Genomic DNA, 16,629 nt, shown 5'->3' on the forward strand with positions numbered 1-16,629 from the left:
ATAAACGATTTTTTTTATGTTCAAATGGTGTTTAGAAAGAAGCCTTTGTGGCTGCTTTTTGAACCAAGAGCAACTGATATCATGGTAAAGACGATTTATAAACGATTTTTTTATGTTCAAATGGTGTTTAGAAAGAAGCCTTTGTGGCTGCTTTTTGAACCCAGAGCATGATATCATGGTAAAGACGATATAAACGATTTTTTTTAAGTTCAAATGGTATTTAGAATGAAGCCTTTGTGGCGCCTTTTTGAACCCAGAGCAACTGATATCATGGTAAAGACGATTTATAAACGATTTTTTTATGTTCAAATGGTGTTTAGAATGAAGCCTTTGTGGCGCCTTTTTGAACCCAGAGCAACTGATATCATGGTAAAGACGATTTATAAACGATTTTTTTATGTTCAAATGGTGTTTAGAATGAAGCCTTTGTGGCGCCTTTTTGAACCCAGAGCAACTGATATCATGGTAAAGACGATTTATAAACGATTTTTTTATGTTCAAATGGTGTTTAGAATGAAGCTTTTGTGGCGCCTTTTTGAACCCAGAGCAACTGATATCATGGTAAAGACGATTTATAAACGATTTTTTTATGTTCAAATGGTGTTTAGAATGAAGCCTTTGTGGCGCCTTTTTGAACCCAGAGCAACTGATATCATGGTAAAGACGATTTATAAACGATTTTTTTATGTTCAAATGGTGTTTAGAATGAAGCCTTTGTGGCGCCTTTTTGAACCCAGAGCAACTGATATCATGGTAAAGACGATTTATAAACGATTTTTTTTAAGTTCAAATGGTATTTAGAATGAAGCCTTTGTGGCGCCTTTTTGAACCCAGAGCAACTGATATCATGGTAAAGACGATTTATAAACGATTTTTTTATGTTCAAATGGTGTTTAGAAAGAAGCCTTTGTGGCTGCTTTTTGAACCAAGAGCAACTGATATCATGGTAAAGACGATTTATAAACGATTTTTTTATGTTCAAATGGTGTTTAGAAAGAAGCCTTTGTGGCTGCTTTTTGAACCAAGAGCAACTGATATCATGGTAAAGACGATTTATAAACGATTTTTTTATGTTCAAATGGTGTTTAGAAAGAAGCCTTTGTGGCTGCTTTTTGAACCAAGAGCAACTGATATCATGGTAAAGACGATTTATAAACGATTTTTTTATGTTCAAATGGTGTTTAGAAAGAAGCCTTTGTGGCTGCTTTTTGAACCAAGAGCAACTGATATCATGGTAAAGACGATTTATAAACGATTTTTTTATGTTCAAATGGTGTTTAGAATGAAGCCTTTGTGGCTGCTTTTTGAACCCAGAGCATGATATCATGGTAAAGACGATATAAACGATTTTTTTTAAGTTCAAATGGTATTTAGAATGAAGCCTTTGTGGCGCCTTTTTGAACCCATAGCAACTGATATCATGGTAAAGACGATTTATAAACGATTTTTTTATGTTCAAATGGTGTTTAGAAAGAAGCCTTTGTGGCTGCTTTTTGAACCCAGAGCAACTGATATCATGGTAAAGACGATTTATAAACGATTTTTTTATGTTCAAATGGTGTTTAGAAAGAAGCCTTTGTGGCTGCTTTTTGAACCCAGAGCATGATATCATGGTAAAGACGATATAAACGATTTTTTTTAAGTTCAAATGGTATTTAGAATGAAGCCTTTGTGGCGCCTTTTTGAACCCAGAGCAACTGATATCATGGTAAAGACGATTCATAAACGATTTTTTTTGTTCAAATGATTTTTCGAATGAAGCCTTTATGAACTCAAAGCAACCGATATACTTCCTCTTTTACTTGGAGGTCATCAAATATTTGATCTTTTTTTTTTCATGTTTTTGCAGGCCAACCTTTTTAGAGTCGTCTTCAAGCACTAGCAGAGCTTCTTTCTTGCTGATAAGAGCACATCATCAGCGTGCTAAATGCTGAGAGCTGAATGGTACCATTGGATGGGATCCCCAAGAATCTTGTTGACTTCTCTAAAGCCAAATTAACCCCCCTCCCCGCCAAAAAAGGGAAATAATGGGCTTTCTTGCTGAAGACCCGAAAGCAGGATGTTAAAAAAAAAAAAATACCATCAAAGGTAAGTCAAAGATTACGCAAGCCCTGATCTATTAGATATTAGATAAAATAAATAATTATCTACGAAAGGAATAATTTACGATGTATTCTTTTCAATAGAAATAGAAAAGTGTATGCATAGATGAATAGCGGAATATTGACCAGTGGATCAAACTGCTCTAGATATCGATATCTGGCCAAATATCTTGATTATTAATTCAATAGCTGGAGCCCTATTTTTAGTCACGAACACGCACGAATGGCCGAGTGAAACAACTCCTTCTTATTTACCATAGTCTCAATGAAAAGTGAAAATCGGGCCATTTTGTTTTAACATCATTTTCATCCTTCATTTTCCCGCTCTCCCTTAAAACAGGAACACCCATTACCCATCCCTCGATGAGGGGCGGGGAGAACTTTTCCGCTTTCTTTCCGGTTCTGGAGACCACAGTGGGTTTTTCTTTTTTTAAAAAGCAGGGATGCCCCTGTCGCCTCCTATTTTCGAAGTTCATGAACGATTATAATCGGAGTTTATTGGTGGCTTATAGTTGGGTGGGGATTAATGTGAGATCTGTATACAGACATTGTACAACTTATCTAAGGATCTACATGTCCAGGTTATGATCAACAGAGAACGCCTAAAAATATTGTGAGTTCTAGTTCGGGGTGACCTCATTCATTAATCCAAAATGGAAAAAGATTATTGCCGCCAATTTCAGTCAAAAATTTTGTTGATCCTTTTTATTTTATTTTTTGCCCACCCTTTTTGATCCCTCAGGAACTCTCTAGGTCAGCGTTTTCCAGCCTAAGGTACGCCAGTTGTTGGTTGGTGGTACGCGTAAAATAATCAATAATGGCGGACATTAAAAGTTAAATCATAAAAAATACCACAGAAACGTTTTTTCCGATATAAAGTTGTTAATATGTACAGTAATAAGGTTGGTCTGCCTCAAGATATAGGAGAAAATATAATAGCTCATTTAACACGATTAAAATTGTCTTTCATGCGAGTATTTTCCCAAAACCCGAAATAACAAATGATAACTGGATTTCAAAACCCTCTTCTAAAAAGAAAATTTAGGAAAAGCCACATCATTATCCAATAAAAGATAAAGAAAATCTAATAGAATTATCATGTGACAGAATTTAAATGATAACTATGTAAAGATCTGCTTAAAGAGACTGGATTGTAATGAGTAAGCTCTATCCAAGCAACATTAAATTTAATTGGTACTTACAGGTAGTTGAATACTTAAAAGAAATTAATTTAGAAGATTTTGGGCACAAATAAAATAATCCTAAAGAAAAACTTTGTAAATTAATTAATAATTTTGAAGAGAGAAATATGTACGCAATTTTCAATTATTTAAAAAAAGTTTTAAAACTAAGATCTTACACTTTACAAAGTTTATAAAGTGAACATGAACGATATCTACGATATATATACAAATAAAGATGATAATAATAGTAAAATAACACACTCGGGAATAACAAATTTCACGAAATTCAATCATTTTTACGAAGTGGTACAATTTAGCATGAAGTTCTACCAGGTGGTTGGGAAACGCTGCTCTAGATCATTTTCAGCTCTTTAGAACATTTTTTGTTTTTAAACTGTTACCCCCCAAAAAAAAATCAAAACACTAACCACAAACATCCTTTGGCACAAAGTTTAATGTTCTTGTCTTTGATCTTAAATATTCTCCAGTACCATCAATCCAGATATACATAGCTTGTACTTTATTGTCCGGTAATGGCAGTGCCAAAAATCTATTTAGAACAGTTTTGTTCATTTTGGCATTCGGTGAATGTTCCATTATAGTCCTGCAACAGAAAGAACAAAGAATAATATAAGGTTAGGGAAGGGTTTTAGCTATGAGGTTAGCATACTGGACTCCCACGCGGAGGTCCCGGGTTCGAATCCAGCTGCTGACCCTTAGATTTTCTCTTCCTAGGAAGCTTCTTACAGCACACTGTCCGGTGATGGTACAGTGTTGTCTGTAACGAGAGAACACTGTCCGGAGGCCGGCAGTGCACTGAAAAAAGCTCCGGGCGCCAATAACCTTAGATGTTGACGCGCCTTAAATCATAACAAACAAAAAAAAAATAATATAAGGTTATTAGAGGGTGAAGAATTCATTTGTCATAGCATAGGATTATTATTTTTTTAAATTAAAATGCCGCTAGTCTATTTAAATTTATTAAATGAAACAGCTGTTAGCAATAACAATAGTCTTATTAGCCTATAATTGCGACTGACTACTCTATGCAAATCGCACCTAATTATGACAATACTGATGACTCCTTTGTGGGCTCATTTAAATGACAAACCTTATCCATTATTCATAATTCATACGGACACTGTATACATATAGCACATGATTAATCATTAATAACAATCACTCTATTCATCAATGGACGCATTTATCATTCTCACTTATTAATAACCTATTTTTGTGGTTCGCCCTTTTTTTTTTTTAAATGTCTTTTACAACAATAAATTACGATAAGTTACAACAATAAGTTATGATTTGTAACAGAAAGTACTACATGATCCAATTGAAGTGTTGATATTCTGTTGGAACACAATATTAGTCACAAAAATAGAATTTATGCAGCCAAATCATCCAACTAAATCTGTACCGTTTATTTTAGAACTTGTGTGAAATAATAAATCACTTCCTGTTACTAGAATTAACGAGTTTGATTTGTACACACTAAGTTCAATGGAAATCTTAGTTGGTATTTTTCCGGGGGGGGGGTCCATGAAATCTTCTAAATACGCGGAATTTTGGTAAGACTCAATTAACTTTAACTTTATTTGTCGGCATGTAATCCCCAGTTGTAATGTAAAGACGTAGAACTTTTTTTTTTGTCGCGGCGGCACACTTTTAATAATTTCAAAATTTGGGGCGGTCCACTAACAATAAGATTAAGTTTTAAAAAGTATTTTACTTATCCCATAATACACTGTGTAAAATAGTTTGTTTATTTTCAATATAAAATAAAATAATATGTACGGCTCAGATATAAGTTAAACTTTACACGTAATAAATAAGAAAAAAACGTTATAATTTTTATTGTATGTATTTCTAAAATTTGGCGGCACACTTCAAAACTTTTTAAAAACAAAGTGGTTGAGAGAAAGGGGATAAAGTTAAAAAGAAAATCATTGGGAGTTATTTCAATATAAAATAATGTTCCCACAATAAAGGGAACAGAATAGCTGAGTGGTTAGAGAATGCGGTTTACAACGTGGAGATCGTAGGTTCGAATCCAGCATTTAACCAATTAAATTTTTTCTTCCTATGGAATTTCTTGCAGCTCATTGTTAGTGTTGTCTGTAACGAGAGAACACTGTCTGGAGGTAAAACAAGGAATTTTATGTATTATACAGAACAGGAACATCACGCCCAAGTGGTCAAATGTGTACAACTTCCTTAATCAGTATTGCCAACTATCAAATTTTCCCTGGCAAATAATACGATTAAAAGTAATAGTCCTATTTTCATGAAGTTTATTAACACAAACTTTAAAGAAGAAATCATTGAAGGTAAATATTTTTGTAAATAAAAAAAAAAAAATCGCGTAAAAATATATATTATAGTAAAGTTTAAAAATTCCAGTCCGATCGTTTTATTATTATTTCATCTAATTCTCCAAAACAGGCAAATAAGTTTTAGGATTGTACATAATACTGAAATAGCACATTAGAGCAAAGTTTTTCCTGTCTTCCTTACTCGTAGATGATTGGCGCATAATCAAATGTCCCCCCTCAGTGTATGCACAAAGTTAAAAAAAAAAAGAAGAAATAATTGAAAACCAGAAGACATACCGCGGATGTGATGGGAAATCTGTAAAAATTTGATCGCAATGAAAAAGGGCTTTCAAGCAAAAATCGGCAACTTTCCTCCCCGCTCCCCTCTTACATAACCCCAAAAGGGCCCCCTTCATTGAATTTTCCTTAGACGACAAATTTTTCAAGTAAAAATTTGTTTTCTTTTTTTTCCACGATAATGAGTTAGAAGGAAAAATCGTTTAGGCCTATTTTCCGGTAAATCTTAAAATGTGTCAAGAGTTAAATCGAAATAATGGGCAACTTCCGGTTATGTATTATTGTCGAACAATCGAACTGTCGAGTTCTTTTAAGTAAAAAATCAACAGTAAAAATAAAACTTACAGATTTTTCTGAGATAATAACAGCAACCTTATAACAGCAACCCTTAATCCATACAAAATCAATCAACTGCACTTTTAATATTGGATCAAAGTGATAATAATTCTGCCAACTATTAAATACTTGCTGATGAAATATCGACTGTACCAAGGACAATGGTTAACTTGTCAAACGACTGACTTGTTTGTAATAAGACTAAGTTACTTTTAAAACATACCGCTCAACCCCCCCCCACTACTCGTGAATTGCTTATTTCAAAGATCTGGCGTAATTACAATAAAGAAACTGGTTTGTCTTTTCTATTTTTCCCTCCCTCTCTCTCTCTCTCTCTCTCTCTCTCTCGACAGATAGAAGAATAATTACTAGGCTTCATTTTTTGTTAATTTTTAATTTCAGGCCTCCGACAGACGCTTCCGACAACTGAAAAGACTATTAAGACAACAGATAAAAACTGTGAATCAAAAATGGCATCGAACTATGGAGGTTCAATCAAACGCTCAAATCTGCAAAGGATCCAGAGTCCTTATAGTCTAAAATTCTTCGCTCTATAGTTTGACACTTCTTTCTACGTCCACCAATCAAACCATGGCACAAAGACTTAAAACATTCCTTTCGTGTGCAACACAAGTGGCTATAAAACCTGTTACAAGAAAATTCCATCTTAACCTTCAATCCTCATCACAATCCCTCACTGGTATCCAACATCGTATCTTCCAGAACATTTCCAGACACAACACTTCTAGGACAATGGGGCCTTGGCGATCTCCTCTCTCTGATGAAGAGAGTCAGTTAGAACGTAGAATGTTCTTGGGAGTGTTACCGCTGAGGTAACTTGCCTACTCTGATATGTGTGATATGTTGCTTATTGTTCACCCTAGTTGCTTATAACGCAATGCGTTGATTGTAACTATTACAACATTACGGGATGTTGTAAGCGAATACTGGATACCCAAGCTGAGGTCGTGGGTTCGAATCCAGCTAAACTAGCCCTTAGATTTTTAATTACCTAGGAGCTCTTTATAAGTTCACTATCCGGTGATGGACAATGCTGCCTGTAACGAGAGAATTGGAAAACAAACTGGGCCCTAATGACGTCAGATGTTGAGGCGCTTTAAATTTAAAAAAAAAAGAACCCATAAAGGGTGAAATAGCCCTTAAGAAGGAAGTCAAAGCCCCTCCCTGTCGCCCTTCAACTTCCTGGAAGAATTATTTAAAAAAAAATCTTTAAAAATCTTTGGATCTAAACGTGGGCTATGAGTGTGACAAGTGACAAGTGTGACAAGAGCACAATAACGAGGAAAATCTGCATAATTTATCAGTTATTACTAAATTTAATAATTACTGTTCACTATTTTTAGTGACTGATTCAATAGTTTCAATAGGATGAAAAAAATAACTGCCAATTTCAGTTATGATAAACCTTATTATGCCGGAGCTTTTGACCTAGGGACTAGGTCATTTTCAGGGCTGATTTACAAAGTAATATTTTACATCGTTAAAGAGTTGGTGTGACCTCTGTCTTGTCAGTTCATGGACTCGGGGTCAACCCTTTAATGATGTAAAATATTACTTTATAAATTAGCCCTAAAGATGGCCTAGTCCCTAGGGGTCAAAAGCTGGGCATAATGAAAATACATCATGACTGAAACTGGCAGTTATTTTTTTTCATCCTATTAAATTTAATAACCTGTATTATAATGTGGTATCTGCATTAAAAATTAGAGAATTTATTATAAATATTGAAAATTAAAGAACAGTTTGTTATTTTTCTTTCTAAATTTAATTCTATTGTATTAGTTGTCTTTAATTTTGTTTTGTCATTAGTTCAGTTATCTTTGATATAACAAATAATATACTTGCAGTTTTCAGTTTTAATTCTATTGTATTAGTTGTCTTTAATTTTGTTTTGTCATTAGTTCAGTTATCTTTGATATAACAAATAATATACTTTTAGTTTTCAGTTTTAATTCTATTGTATTAGTTGTCTTTAATTTTGTTTTGCCATTAGTTCAGTTATCTTTGATATAACAAATAATATACTTTTAGTTTTCAGTTTTAATTCTATTGTATTAGTTGTCTTTAATTTTGTTTTGTCATTAGTTCAGTTATCTTTGATATAACAAATAATATACTTGCAGTTTTCAGTTTTAATTCTATTGTATTAGTTGTTTTTAATTTTGTTTTGTCATTAGTTCAGTTATCTTTGATATAACAAATAATATACTTTTAGTTTTCAGTTTTAATTCTATTGTATTAGTTGTCTTTAATTTTGTTTTGTCATTAGTTCAGTTATCTTTGATATAACAAATAATATACTTTTAGTTTTCAGTTTTAATTCTATTGTATTAGTTGTTTTTAATTTTGTTTTGTCATTAGTTCAGTTATCTTTGATATAACAAATAATATACTTTTAGTTTTCAGTTTTAATTCTATTGTATTAGTTGTCTTTAATTTTGTTTTGTCATTAGTTCAGTTATCTTTGATATAACAAATAATATACTTTTAGTTTTCAGTTTTAATTCTATTGTATTAGTTGTTTTTAATTTTGTTTTGTCATTAGTTCAGTTATCTTTGATATAACAAATAATATACTTTTAGTTTTCAGTTTTAATTCTATTGTATTAGTTGTCTTTAATTTTGTTTTGTCATTAGTTCAGTTATCTTTGATATAACAAATAATATACTTTTAGTTTTCAGTTTTAATTCTATTGTATTAGTTGTCTTTAATTTTGTTTTGTCATTAGTTCAGTTATCTTTGATATAACAAATAATATACTTGCAGTTTTCAGTTTTAATTCTATTGTATTAGTTGTTTTTAATTTTGTTTTGTCATTAGTTCAGTTATCTTTGATATAACAAATAATATACTTTTAGTTTTCAGTTTTAATTCTATTGTATTAGTTGTCTTTAATTTTGTTTTGTCATTAGTTCAGTTATCTTTGATATAACAAATAATATACTTTTAGTTTTCAGTTTTAATTCTATTGTATTAGTTGTTTTTAATTTTGTTTTGTCATTAGTTCAGTTATCTTTGATATAACAAATAATATACTTTTAGTTTTCAGTTTTAATTCTATTGTATTAGTTGTCTTTAATTTTGTTTTGTCATTAGTTCAGTTATCTTTGATATAACAAATAATATACTTTTAGTTTTCAGTTTTAATTCTATTGTATTAGTTGTTTTTAATTTTGTTTTGTCATTAGTTCAGTTATCTTTGATATAACAAATAATATACTTTTAGTTTTCAGTTTTAATTCTATTGTATTAGTTGTCTTTAATTTTGTTTTGTCATTAGTTCAGTTATCTTTGATATAACAAATAATATACTTGCAGTTTTCAGTTTTAATTCTATTGTATTAGTTGTCTTTAATTTTGTTTTGCCATTAGTTCAGTTATCTTTGATATAACAAATAATATACTTTTAGTTTTCAGTTTTAATTCTATTGTATTAGTTGTCTTTAATTTTGTTTTGCCATTAGTTCAGTTATCTTTGATAAAACAAATAATATACTTTTAGTTTTCAGTTTTAATTCTATTGTATTAGTTGTCTTTAATTTTGTTTTGCCATTAGTTCAGTTATCTTTGATATAACAAATAATATACTTTTAGTTTTCAGTTTTAATTCTATTGTATTAGTTGTCTTTAATTTTGTTTTGCCATTAGTTCAGTTATCTTTGATATAACAAATAATATACTTTTAGTTTTCAGTTTTAATTCTATTGTATTAGTTGTCTTTAATTTTGTTTTGCCATTAGTTCAGTTATCTTTGATATAACAAATAATATACTTTTAGTTTTCAGTTTTAATTCTATTGTATTAGTTGTCTTTAATTTTGTTTTGCCATTAGTTCAGTTATCTTTGATATAACAAATAATATACTTTTAGTTTTCAGTTTTAATTCTATTGTATTAGTTGTCTTTAATTTTGTTTTGCCATTAGTTCAGTTATCTTTGATATAACAAATAATATACTTTTAGTTTTCAGTTTTAATTCTATTGTATTAGTTGTCTTTAATTTTGTTTTGCCATTAGTTCAGTTATCTTTGATAAAACAAATAATATACTTTTAGTTTTCAGTTTTAATTCTATTGTATTAGTTGTCTTTAATTTTGTTTTGCCATTAGTTCAGTTATCTTTGATATAACAAATAATATACTTTTAGTTTTCAGTTTTAATTCTATTGTATTAGTTGTCTTTAATTTTGTTTTGCCATTAGTTCAGTTATCTTTGATATAACAAATAATATACTTTTAGTTTTCAGTTTTAATTCTATTGTATTAGTTGTCTTTAATTTTGTTTTGCCATTAGTTCAGTTATCTTTGATATAACAAATAATATACTTTTAGTTTTCAGTTTTAATTCTATTGTATTAGTTGTCTTTAATTTTGTTTTGCCATTAGTTCAGTTATCTTTGATATAACAAATAATATACTTTTAGTTTTCAGTTTTAATTCTATTGTATTAGTTGTCTTTAATTTTGTTTTGCCATTAGTTCAGTTATCTTTGATATAACAAATAATATACTTTTAGTTTTCAGTTTTAATTCTATTGTATTAGTTGTCTTTAATTTTGTTTTGCCATTAGTTCAGTTATCTTTGATATAACAAATAATATACTTTTAGTTTTCAGTTTTAATTCTATTGTATTAGTTGTCTTTAATTTTGTTTTGCCATTAGTTCAGTTATCTTTGATAAAACAAATAATATACTTTTAGTTTTCAGTTTTAATTCTATTGTATTAGTTGTCTTTAATTTTGTTTTGCCATTAGTTCAGTTATCTTTGATATAACAAATAATATACTTTTAGTTTTCAGTTTTAATTCTATTGTATTAGTTGTCTTTAATTTTGTTTTGCCATTAGTTCAGTTATCTTTGATATAACAAATAATATACTTTTAGTTTTCAGTTTTAATTCTATTGTATTAGTTGTCTTTAATTTTGTTTTGCCATTAGTTCAGTTATCTTTGATAAAACAAATAATATACTTTTAGTTTTCAGTTTTAATTCTATTGTATTAGTTGTCTTTAATTTTGTTTTGCCATTAGTTCAGTTATCTTTGATATAACAAATAATATACTTTTAGTTTTCAGTTTTAATTCTATTGTATTAGTTGTCTTTAATTTTGTTTTGCCATTAGTTCAGTTATCTTTGATATAACAAATAATATACTTTTAGTTTTCAGTTTTAATTCTATTGTATTAGTTGTCTTTAATTTTGTTTTGCCATTAGTTCAGTTATCTTTGATATAACAAATAATATACTTTTAGTTTTCAGTTTTAATTCTATTGTATTAGTTGTCTTTAATTTTGTTTTGCCATTAGTTCAGTTATCTTTGATATAACAAATAATATACTTTTAGTTTTCAGTTTTAATTCTATTGTATTAGTTGTCTTTAATTTTGTTTTGCCATTAGTTCAGTTATCTTTGATAAAACAAATAATATACTTTTAGTTTTCAGTTTTAATTCTATTGTATTAGTTGTCTTTAATTTTGTTTTGCCATTAGTTCAGTTATCTTTGATATAACAAATAATATACTTTTAGTTTTCAGTTTTAATTCTATTGTATTAGTTGTCTTTAATTTTGTTTTGCCATTAGTTCAGTTATCTTTGATAAAACAAATAATATACTTTTAGTTTTCAGTTTTAATTCTATTGTATTAGTTGTCTTTAATTTTGTTTTGCCATTAGTTCAGTTATCTTTGATATAACAAATAATATACTTTTAGTTTTCAGTTTTAATTCTATTGTATTAGTTGTCTTTAATTTTGTTTTGCCATTAGTTCAGTTATCTTTGATATAACAAATAATATACTTTTAGTTTTCAGTTTTAATTCTATTGTATTAGTTGTCTTTAATTTTGTTTTGCCATTAGTTCAGTTATCTTTGATATAACAAATAATATACTTTTAGTTTTCAGTTTTAATTCTATTGTATTAGTTGTCTTTAATTTTGTTTTGCCATTAGTTCAGTTATCTTTGATATAACAAATAATATACTTTTAGTTTTCAGTTTTAATTCTATTGTATTAGTTGTCTTTAATTTTGTTTTGCCATTAGTTCAGTTATCTTTGATATAACAAATAATATACTTTTAGTTTTCAGTTTTAATTCTATTGTATTAGTTGTCTTTAATTTTGTTTTGCCATTAGTTCAGTTATCTTTGATATAACAAATAATATACTTTTAGTTTTCAGTTTTAATTCTATTGTATTAGTTGTCTTTAATTTTGTTTTGCCATTAGTTCAGTTATCTTTGATATAACAAATAATATACTTTTAGTTTTCAGTTTTAATTCTATTGTATTAGTTGTCTTTAATTTTGTTTTGCCATTAGTTCAGTTATCTTTGATATAACAAATAATATACTTTTAGTTTTCAGTTTTAATTCTATTGTATTAGTTGTCTTTAATTTTGTTTTGCCATTAGTTCAGTTATCTTTGATATAACAAATAATATACTTTTAGTTTTCAGTTTTAATTCTATTGTATTAGTTGTCTTTAATTTTGTTTTGCCATTAGTTCAGTTATCTTTGATATAACAAATAATATACTTTTAGTTTTCAGTTTTAATTCTATTGTATTAGTTGTCTTTAATTTTGTTTTGCCATTAGTTCAGTTATCTTTGATATAACAAATAATATACTTTTAGTTTTCAGTTTTAATTCTATTGTATTAGTTGTCTTTAATTTTGTTTTGCCATTAGTTCAGTTATCTTTGATATAACAAATAATATACTTTTAGTTTTCAGTTTTAATTCTATTGTATTAGTTGTCTTTAATTTTGTTTTGCCATTAGTTCAGTTATCTTTGATATAACAAATAATATACTTTTAGTTTTCAGTTTTAATTCTATTGTATTAGTTGTCTTTAATTTTGTTTTGCCATTAGTTCAGTTATCTTTGATATAACAAATAATATACTTTTAGTTTTCAGTTTTAATTCTATTGTATTAGTTGTCTTTAATTTTGTTTTGCCATTAGTTCAGTTATCTTTGATATAACAAATAATATACTTTTAGTTTTCAGTTTTAATTCTATTGTATTAGTTGTCTTTAATTTTGTTTTGCCATTAGTTCAGTTATCTTTGATATAACAAATAATATACTTTTAGTTTTCAGTTTTAATTCTATTGTATTAGTTGTCTTTAATTTTGTTTTGCCATTAGTTCAGTTATCTTTGATATAACAAATAATATACTTTTAGTTTTCAGTTTTAATTCTATTGTATTAGTTGTCTTTAATTTTGTTTTGCCATTAGTTCAGTTATCTTTGATATAACAAATAATATACTTTTAGTTTTCAGTTTTAATTCTATTGTATTAGTTGTCTTTAATTTTGTTTTGCCATTAGTTCAGTTATCTTTGATATAACAAATAATATACTTTTAGTTTTCAGTTTTAATTCTATTGTATTAGTTGTCTTTAATTTTGTTTTGCCATTAGTTCAGTTATCTTTGATATAACAAATAATATACTTTTAGTTTTCAGTTTTAATTCTATTGTATTAGTTGTCTTTAATTTTGTTTTGCCATTAGTTCAGTTATCTTTGATATAACAAATAATATACTTTTAGTTTTCAGTTTTAATTCTATTGTATTAGTTGTCTTTAATTTTGTTTTGCCATTAGTTCAGTTATCTTTGATATAACAAATAATATACTTTTAGTTTTCAGTTTTAATTCTATTGTATTAGTTGTCTTTAATTTTGTTTTGCCATTAGTTCAGTTATCTTTGATATAACAAATAATATACTTTTAGTTTTCAGTTTTAATTCTATTGTATTAGTTGTCTTTAATTTTGTTTTGCCATTAGTTCAGTTATCTTTGATATAACAAATAATATACTTTTAGTTTTCAGTTTTAATTCTATTGTATTAGTTGTCTTTAATTTTGTTTTGCCATTAGTTCAGTTATCTTTGATATAACAAATAATATACTTTTAGTTTTCAGTTTTAATTCTATTGTATTAGTTGTCTTTAATTTTGTTTTGTCATTAGTTCAGTTATCTTTGATATAACAAATAATATACTTTTAGTTTTCAGTTTTAATTCTATTGTATTAGTTGTCTTTAATTTTGTTTTGCCATTAGTTCAGTTATCTTTGATATAACAAATAATATACTTTTAGTTTTCAGTTTTAATTCTATTGTATTAGTTGTCTTTAATTTTGTTTTGTCATTAGTTCAGTTATCTTTGATATAACAAATAATATACTTTTAGTTTTCAGTTTTAATTCTATTGTATTAGTTGTCTTTAATTTTGTTTTGTCATTAGTTCAGTTATCTTTGATATAACAAATAATATACTTTTAGTTTTCAGTTTTAATTCTATTGTATTAGTTGTCTTTAATTTTGTTTTGCCATTAGTTCAGTTATCTTTGATATAACAAATAATATACTTTTAGTTTTCAGTTTTAATTCTATTGTATTAGTTGTCTTTAATTTTGTTTTGTCATTAGTTCAGTTATCTTTGATATAACAAATAATATACTTTTAGTTTTCAGTTTTAATTCTATTGTATTAGTTGTCTTTAATTTTGTTTTGCCATTAGTTCAGTTATCTTTGATATAACAAATAATATACTTTTAGTTTTCAGTTTTAATTCTATTGTATTAGTTGTCTTTAATTTTGTTTTGTCATTAGTTCAGTTATCTTTGATATAACAAATAATATACTTTTAGTTTTCAGTTTTAATTCTATTGTATTAGTTGTCTTTAATTTTGTTTTGTCATTAGTTCAGTTATCTTTGATATAACAAATAATATACTTTTAGTTTTCAGTTTTAATTCTATTGTATTAGTTGTCTTTAATTTTGTTTTGTCCATTAGTTCAGTTATCTTTGATATAACAAATAATATACTTTTAGTTTTCAGTTTTAATTCTATTGTATTAGTTGTCTTTAATTTTGTTTTGCCATTAGTTCAGTTATCTTTGATATAACAAATAATATACTTTTAGTTTTCAGTTTTAATTCTATTGTATTAGTTGTCTTTAATTTTGTTTTGTCATTAGTTCAGTTATCTTTGATATAACAAATAATATACTTTTAGTTTTCAGTTTTAATTCTATTGTATTAGTTGTCTTTAATTTTGTTTTGTCATTAGTTCAGTTATCTTTGATATAACAAATAATATACTTTTAGTTTTCAGTTTTAATTCTATTGTATTAGTTGTCTTTAATTTTGTTTTGTCATTAGTTCAGTTATCTTTGATATAACAAATAATATACTTTTAGTTTTCAGTTTTAATTCTATTGTATTAGTTGTCTTTAATTTTGTTTTGTCATTAGTTCAGTTATCTTTGATATAACAAATAATATACTTTTAGTTTTCAGTTTTAATTCTATTGTATTAGTTGTCTTTAATTTTGTTTTGTCATTAGTTCAGTTATCTTTGATATAACAAATAATATACTTTTAGTTTTCAGTTTTAATTCTATTGTATTAGTTGTCTTTAATTTTGTTTTGCCATTAGTTCAGTTATCTTTGATATAACAAATAATATACTTTTAGTTTTCAGTTTTAATTCTATTGTATTAGTTGTCTTTAATTTTGTTTTGCCATTAGTTCAGTTATCTTTGATATAACAAATAATATACTTTTAGTTTTCAGTTTTAATTCTATTGTATTAGTTGTCTTTAATTTTGTTTTGCCATTAGTTCAGTTATCTTTGATATAACAAATAATATACTTTTAGTTTTCAGTTTTAATTCTATTGTATTAGTTGTCTTTAATTTTGTTTTGCCATTAGTTCAGTTATCTTTGATATAACAAATAATATACTTTTAGTTTTCAGTTTTAATTCTATTGTATTAGTTGTCTTTAATTTTGTTTTGCCATTAGTTCAGTTATCTTTGATATAACAAATAATATACTTTTAGTTTTCAGTTTTAATTCTATTGTATTAGTTGTCTTTAATTTTGTTTTGCCATTAGTTCAGTTATCTTTGATATAACAAATAATATACTTTTAGTTTTCAGTTTTAATTCTATTGTATTAGTTGTCTTTAATTTTGTTTTGCCATTAGTTCAGTTATCTTTGATATAACAAATAATATACTTTTAGTTTTCAGTTTTAATTCTATTGTATTAGTTGTCTTTAATTTTGTTTTGCCATTAGTTCAGTTATCTTTGATATAACAAATAATATACTTTTAGTTTTCAGTTTTAATTCTATTGTATTAGTTGTCTTTAATTTTGTTTTGCCATTAGTTCAGTTATCTTTGATATAACAAATAATATACTTTTAGTTTTCAGTTTTAATTCTATTGTATTAGTTGTCTTTAATTTTGTTTTGCCATTAGTTCAGTTATCTTTGATATAACAAATAATATACTTTTAGTTTTCAGTTTTAATTCTATTGTATTAGTTGTCTTTAATTTTGTTTTGCCATTAGTTCAG

The 16,629-nt window shown here is 27.1% G+C and overlaps 1 protein-coding gene across 2 annotated transcripts in view; it reads right to left on the minus strand.

Annotated features, from left to right (window-relative positions):
- Gs2 (glutamine synthetase 2) overlaps positions 1–6,412 on the minus strand; it is a 35,652-nt gene extending 29,240 nt beyond the window's left edge. Inside the window, exons 1-2 of one of the 2 annotated variants that reach the window (XM_074120165.1) lie at positions 6,247–6,412; positions 3,715–3,890 (exon numbers count right to left, since the gene is read on the minus strand). In XM_074120165.1, the coding sequence (XP_073976266.1) occupies positions 3,715–3,883 (169 nt within the window). In that variant the 5' untranslated portion in view covers positions 3,884–3,890; positions 6,247–6,412. The remainder of the gene's footprint in view (positions 1–3,714; positions 3,891–6,246) is intronic. The other variant, XM_074120164.1, reaches the window with a different exon arrangement.
- Between the last annotated feature and the right edge of the window lie 10,217 nt (positions 6,413–16,629).

The sequence above is a fragment of the Rhodnius prolixus genome, unplaced genomic scaffold, assembly GCF_049639745.1.
Source record: "Rhodnius prolixus isolate KJV_2025 unplaced genomic scaffold, Rpr scaffold_2, whole genome shotgun sequence".
In the NCBI taxonomy this organism is placed as follows: Eukaryota; Metazoa; Arthropoda; class Insecta; order Hemiptera; family Reduviidae; genus Rhodnius; species Rhodnius prolixus.